Consider the following 7,549-nt stretch of genomic DNA (forward strand, 5'->3'; position numbering starts at 1 on the left):
GTAGGTATAGTGATCATTTGGGATAATAGATCAGTACAAGTAGGGGATTGTTTGATTGGAGAGTTTTCTGTTTATATTAAAATAGAAGCTGGAAACCAGAGTTGGTGGCTATTGGGGTGTATGGGCCGTGGGCCGAATTTCTATAGAGAAAGGAGGAGCTTTCGGGACTAATTGACAGGGCTCCATTGAAGGAATGGGATGGGAACACTAAGTTATTCCACAAGCTGGTTAGCAACAGAAGAAACAAGAGTGCCATCACAAGATTGGTAAAGGATGATAATGAGTGTTGGAGGATAGATTGGAGATTGAGAGAGATATCATAGCATTTTATGAAACTTTGTTTAAGGAGGAGGAGGCTAGTTCTTGGAGTTTTGAAGGGATCAAGTGGAGTGCTGGGGAATTGTGAAGGAGATTTATTGAAAGTCTTTGAGGAATTTTTCAGGAATGGTGTGATTAGTTCGGCAATCAATCACACCTTCATCTGTCTTACCAAAAAAGACCCATTCAAGGAAGCTAAAAGACTATAGGCCAATCAGTTCTAAGGTCTTCACAAACAAGTTGAGGGAGGTCCTAAGTGATGCTATCTCTTTGTCACAAGGGGCATTCGTGAAGGACAGACAAATTCTAGATGTGGTGCTGGTGGCCAACAAAGCAATTGAGGAATAAAAGAGGAGGAAGGGGCTGGTGTTTAAAGTAGACTTTGGGAAAGCTTATGACCATGTGAGATGGTGGTTCTTAAACGGTGTTTTGGAGAAGAAGGGTTTTGGTAGGAAATGGAGAAATGGATTCTTGGTTGTCTACAGCCAATTTCTCAATTATGATTGACGGGAGGCCACGTGTTGGGGCTACAAAGGGACTAAGACAAGGCGACCCCTTATCCTGCTTTTTATTCACTTTAGTTGCAGATGTGCTTGGGAGATTAATGGATTAAGCACTAGAAGTTGGGGTGGTGGAGCGTTTAAAAATTGGAAGGGAGGAGATATCTGTTTCATACCTTCAGTTTGCAAATGATACGCTTTTCTTATTGGGGGCAGATCTAACAACATCAGAAATGTTAAAACCATCCTTAAATTTTTTGCACTATGCCCGGGCTTGAAGATTAATATGGGAAAAAGCACTTTGGTTGGGAATAAATCTCAGTGATGATTCGGTGGAAGTAATGGTTTCAGAGTTGGGCTGCAAAGTGGGAGAATGGCCCATGAAATATTTCGGCCTACCCTTGGGTGGAAATCCTTTATCAATGGAGTTTTGGATGCCAATGATCGAGAAGGTGTCAAAGCGATTAGATGGATGGAAAAATTCATTCCTTTCGAAGGGAGGAAGGCTAACTTTAATTCAATCTGTTCTTGCAAGTATTCCAATTTATTACATGTCCCTTTTCAAGATACCCAATTCGGTAGTTGAAGTGTTGGAGAGGGTGATGCGCACTTTTCTTTGGGACAATCAGGACGGCAGCAAATCGAAGAGTTTGGTGGCTTGGGACATTGTTATGAGCAAGCAAAAGGGTGGTTTCGGGATCAGAAATTTGAAAATGAAGAAAGTAATGATAGAGGGGTAGAGGATTTGCATTCTCTACTTCAAATTCTCAACTCCGTTTCATTTAGCTCATCTTCTCTTGATAGAGGGGTAGAGGGTTTTTCTTGTCGATCCTTTTTGAGTTCCTTAGTGGACAGAAATGACATTCTGAATTTTGAACCGTTTAAATTCATTTGGAAGTCTTGCGTCCCCCATAGAATTAGCGTCTGTTTGGTATGAGGGTTCAAACCAGGGTTGTTTGAACTTTTGGGTTTGTATCGTGTGGATTTTGAATTGTGGGGTTTGAACTTGGGGTTCTAACTATAAATCTTTGGGTTTGAACTATATGTGGTTTGAACCTGGGGTTCAAACCGGACAAAACCAAGAGGAGGGGTGGTTTTATTTTTTGAGGTTCAGTAGGGTTAAAACATCACATTAGGGTTCAAACCTTGAATCTTTTCTTTTTAAACCAAACACTAATTTTATTGGACTGGGTTCAAACTATTTTTTACTCTTTACAAACAAATACTGGTTTGAACCTAAATCACGGTCCAAAACTTGAAATTCCTCATACCAAACATACCCTTAAAGCTTTTGCTTGGGTTCAATTTCATGGGAAAGTTTATACCTGTGATAGGGTGCATTTGATGCTCTCCCATCTTGGTGAGTTCTCTGCAGGGATAATGACCATTGATCACCTACTGTTACATTGTAGGGTGGCCAGATCACTTTGGAACAAATTGAGTTTGGAGGCCGGTTATAGTTGGGCTCTTTGATGGTTGAGAGAGTGGTGGGCTTTGGATCTAACAAGACGACCAAAGTCTTATGGAATTGTATGGTGCTTTCGATGCTATGGACTCTGTGGATGGAGAGAAACACAAATTTTTTAGGGAAAGGAGATGGAGCCAATTGATATTTTTGAGAAGGCAAAGTTCCTTGGATGGCTATGGGCTGCTTCAGATAAAGCTTTTAAAGGATTTCCGCTTTCTTTGGTCATTTAGAATTGGAAAGATGTAATAGGGAATTGATTTGAGAGTTATTTTCTGTGTTTCCTTTTATATCTTGGTAAAATCTTTTTTCACATTGGCCATTTTTGTATCTCGTGGGTTTGAGGATTTCTTATCCTCTGCCCTTGTTGCTGATTTTATCAATGAAGTTTTTCTTTTTAAAAAAACATATTTGGATCAATCTCTTTTGCAAGTGTCAAAAATTACATGAAATGTTATTTGATTTGTTCTGGATTTGTGCCTTGCAGATTTATGGTTATCGGATGTCATTATGGGCAGAGCATTTGGGAACTATTGAGGACTGCTTCATACAACCAGAGAGCCTTGATTGTGTAAGAAGAGTGAGATCAATGGGGGAGAAGAACTGGAAACAATTTGCTGCAGAAGAGGTAACAGAGATGAGAGGCCATCTACTGAAGTACCCGGTTGAAGTCGATCGAAAAGGCAAAGTGAAGCCCCTTTCTGGTAATGAAAGTTTTCCAGATGTGGGAGGAAATATAATCGGGTCATTCATTGCTATTCAGGAAAATCTCACTATATGATTCTGCTATTCATTACTGGCTGATTAATAATTTTTATTTTATTTTTTTATTATTTCTTTTGGGATTATAATTTATAGGAATATGAATAATAAGAAATGCAGTTATAACTTACAGTATTGTATTCTTTCGATTGCCTTAGAAAACCAAGGATGATGTCTAGCTTTTTGTTGTCTTGCGTAGCATTAAACATTACAGCTATCTGACTTGTACATTACTTCTTTATTGTGTGTGTATATATATGTATACACAATAAACGAGGAGTTGTATGTAATAAGGTTCTTGTTTTGTGTTTATACATTCATAACTCATCACTTCAGAATAAAAGCTTGGACAGGGTTTTCTCCAAATACACACATGCAGAGAGAGAGAGAGAGAGAGAGAGAGAGAGATTTAAGTTGTAGCAAGACTGCACTTTAGCGAACATTGTAAGTAAATGGTTTAAAGTTATTCTAGTTCTGAAAATGAATGACAGAACCCATAAAATTCTCTGGTCTGCCAAAGTTCAGAGATCAGACAAATTTTATCGGCCTCTATCATCTATAGATGTCTTCAGGAGTCCAAAGGAAATATTCATGGACAATAAAAATAGCCAAACTAAAAAAGTAGACATCTGAACTTAAAAACCCTGCAGGATCGTTTTTGTTTTTAAACCTTTCAGGATCAAGGAGCCTTCGTCTCTGCTCAATTCTATTCTGTTGCAGAGATGTTTATAAGTTCGAGAGTTTGGATCCACCTCCACTGGGAGACCAAGTTCAGAAATCTCATGCGTATCAACAGATCCTTGAAGCTCCAGTTCAGCCACAACTCGTTGGTTCTCCTCATTACCTTCTAACAAATTCCTTACAGATCAAATGGCTCACTCCCTCGAGAATGAACTGTCCTCATCGGTAACACAATGCTGTAAGAGTAAGAGAATTCCATTCTTCTGTCTTATCTCATCTTGTACCTGCTTTTTACCATATGAACAATTTCCAATCACGGAAACAATGTTCCTTCTGAATCCTTTGTAAGGGCAGGGCTTTGCTTAGAGGGAACTTCCCTCTTCCTTTTCCCGCTGTTTCATGGCCTTTCTGATTATTGCCGGAGGCTCAAGCTATCGAAACAAACTTAAAAGCAGTTCAACAAGTCCAGAGGATAGTAGCATACTGACAGCATGGAATGGTTTCTCCTCAGAGCCTCTTGAACCCTATCAGGAAGATATATCTCTTGGAATTGTTGGTGAGTATCCAAGAATATCTATGGCAGTGGAGCCTGTTGGAAGTCTAGATTTGGTTTTCATGTCTGAACTAATAACCCCAACGGACGACTTGAAAATTTCTAGAAAGCGCGAAGCGAAATCATTCCAACAGTGATTTCTTCAATTCTATCATTAAATATATTTGAAACCATTCTCAAAACAAATGTTTGTTCCGATGAGAATGAGTCATCTCTAACCTCAACAGCTTCAGCTTTGCAACGCTTAACTAATCGTGACCCGTCCTAAAATCCGATTGGGCCCCTTTCCAAAATGGGCCTCAAAATGAGTCTTTAATATGGCTTAATAAGCTATTTTTCCAACAATTCCCTACATGAATAAAAATTGACTGACGACGAGAGAACACAGACTCGACACGGTGATAGAGTTCTACAGTCGATGCCTGTAAAGGATATGTAGGCGTTAACCCTTGAACCTTTCCTTGTGAGACTACATTAACTTTACTGGCTGATCAGTAGACGCGATGTCCTTAAACTGTTCTGCCTTCATGTAAACATTAATATACCTAACACAGACATCTTTGATTACGCCCAAATGTGTACAAAAACAAACGGTCAATTGTAGCACAATTAGGATGGTCGATCCCATGAGGAGGCGATAAAAACAAATAAAAGAGATTAGTAGAATAAAAGCGTTAAAGAAATAAGCAATCGAACAAAGAATAGAAAGGAGTGTTTTAATGATTTTCTTGAACAATTTAAAATGGAGAAAATTCAATAACTAAAAGTGGTAAGACATTGAGAATCCTCTATATGCTTTGTTCACCTACTTGGATTTTGATTCATAAATTGACTCAATTGAAAGTTTCACATCCCAAACAATCAATCGGAAAATAAATAATTGAAGAACATGTGAATTAAAATGTATTCGAGTAAATAAAATTCTTATGCTTAGAACTAGGAAAAATTATCTTATGAGAAATCTAAAAGCGATAATATACCGTTGGCAATATTATAGTAAAAGACTACTCATAAAACAATACCTACCAATATATAGTTTCATGCAACAATCACATAAAAAGAGCTTGACTAGATTTATATAAAAGTTGACAATAAAATATATTGATATGAGGAAGAAATATGATAAAAGAAAATTATTTACTAAAATGTATAAAACTTACAAACCATTAGAGAATAAAAATCTAAACAAGCTTACTACACATATAGGATCATCTCTAGCCTCACCCAAGAACTCTAGCCTAGTTTGCACATAATTCTCACAAAATTCTAAAGAGAAAATATGAGAACAAGAGCAAGGCAAAAATAAGAGAAAAAGTTTCTATACTGAAGCTAAAATTCAACAACCTAATACACTTAACAAAGTCCCTATTTATAGAGCTTTGAGAATGCTAAACAAAAACACATTCAACAAGTAAAAGAAAACATAACAAAAATGTTTTCCAATTAAATTGGAATTTACAATGCTTTATTCGGATATTGAATGCTGAAATTAACCATGACATCAACAGAACCAAACGGATCAGCTGGCTAAATAATCCCAAACGGGTGGGACACGTGTCACACGAAGAGAGGCTGAGGGGAGTAAATGGCTGACAGCTTCGGACACGTGGCGAGCTGTGGAAGGAGAGCTGCTGCACCCGGGACCCATGCGGAAGAAGAGAGAAGTGTTCCTGATGCTCGTGTGGAAGGACCCGGGGAGGAAGTAGTGCACACCAAACGCGCGTGCGGGAAGGAACAACTGGGTCCCACGCGGAAGAAGAGAGAGCTGGGCTTACGCGCGCGTGGAGACAACTCGCAAGCTGGGCTTGGCGTGGATGGAACGCTCGCGTGGTTAAGTGGGAAACGTGGGGGACTTGCCAGAAAATGCCACGTGGCGTGACTAGTGGAGTGGCTTAAACAGCTTGGCTCGGCGGCGGCTAACTGACGGCTAGGCTTGCTGATGGGCTTCAGATGGGATTCTCTTTCTCTTTATAGTTTTAGCTCAAATGTCTTATTTTCCTACAAAACAAAATAAATTAAATTAAAATTAAATACTTCCACATAAAATTAATTCCACGAAAATATTTAATTAAAACTTAATTTATTTAGCAATTATGAACAATTTAAGTGCATTTCATGCACTTATCAATCTTCCTAACACAGTTCTGTTCTCATGGTTATGTTCATTTTGGCCATGAACATCTAACTGGTTCTACAAGAGTTTCTAAAGAATTGAGCCCTTACAATTTTTCTTTGAAGCGGCCCCACTTCTCTCTCACATAGGTGATTTCTTAATGAAGAGTAACCTGTATTACTCAGATTCCTGACGTATCTGGTGGATAAGAATCATTAAAACCCAATGTTTAACCTCTTCTCGTACGAGTTTCACTGTTATCATCATAGGAACAGGCCGGGGTTAGCCCCACAATGAACTCAGCTGGTCTATACAATTTAGTTGTCCCATTGAACCTAGATCTTGGGATCTCTAGTCAGCTAGATTGGGTTTCCACTGCTTCGACCTATTTATTCCATGGGCTTCAATCTCATTCCTGTAACACCCTAAAGAATTAATTGAGATGAATTAAGGTAATTGAGATTATTAGTGTGCCTAATCTGGATTATTAATTGAGTATTAATTAATAAATGTTTCTAACACATGTGAGTTTAAATAGTTCCAAGGTATTTAAATTATTCTCAGTAATTTATTTTAACCCAGAAGTGTGTATGGGCGCATTTCTGGACTGTTGTTTTAAAATTTTGTAACACCTGTCCATTTCTTTTTCTTTTTCCTTTTCTTTTCTTTTCTTCCTTTCCTTTTCCTTCCCGTGTATTTTCTCTCTCTCTCTCTCTCTTTCACTCTCACTCTCTCGCTCTCTCTCTCTCCCCCCCTCTCTCTCTCTCTCTCCCATTTTGTCCCAAATCAAACGGATCTTGAACCAAGGAAAGATTTAAATAAGCTTTCAATGTCAAGAGAAGGATTCGAGGTAAGATTACTAAAAGAACCTCTCTTGAATCTCAAGTTTTTGAATTTCAAAACTTATTTTTGGTTCAAACCGGATATTGATGGTTTGAGTAAAACTAGGGTGGAAATTAGAGATCTTGGGTTCTTTGGACTTGTTTTAAGACCTAGAACCCGGATCTAGTGGTTTTCCTTTGAAATATTTCAATTTGGGGACTGAGATTGCAGATTTTCAAACTGGTTTTTGCAAGCTTCTCTCACGCAGCTAATTCCACCGGTCGACCTGTGTGGTTGACCGGATCACATGGTAACCGGTCGACCGGTGCGGTCGA

At 38.5% G+C, this 7,549-nt stretch overlaps 1 protein-coding gene and 1 pseudogene across 1 annotated transcript in view; one reads left to right on the forward strand and one right to left on the reverse strand.

Annotated features, from left to right (window-relative positions):
• The window catches only part of LOC21403667 (phospholipase D beta 2), a 16,186-nt gene extending 12,776 nt beyond the window's left edge, over nt 1–3,410 (forward strand). Inside the window, exon 11 of the mRNA XM_024172455.1 lies at nt 2,771–3,410. Coding sequence (XP_024028223.1) covers nt 2,771–3,064 — 294 coding nt within the window. The 3' untranslated portion in view covers nt 3,065–3,410. The remainder of the gene's footprint in view (nt 1–2,770) is intronic.
• Nucleotides 3,411–3,680: 270 nt separating this feature from the next.
• Nucleotides 3,681–4,808, reverse strand: LOC112093636 (annotated as a pseudogene).
• Between the last annotated feature and the right edge of the window lie 2,741 nt (nt 4,809–7,549).

This window comes from Morus notabilis, unplaced genomic scaffold (assembly GCF_000414095.1).
Source record: "Morus notabilis unplaced genomic scaffold, ASM41409v2 Scaffold271, whole genome shotgun sequence".
Classification (NCBI taxonomy): Eukaryota; Viridiplantae; Streptophyta; class Magnoliopsida; order Rosales; family Moraceae; genus Morus; species Morus notabilis.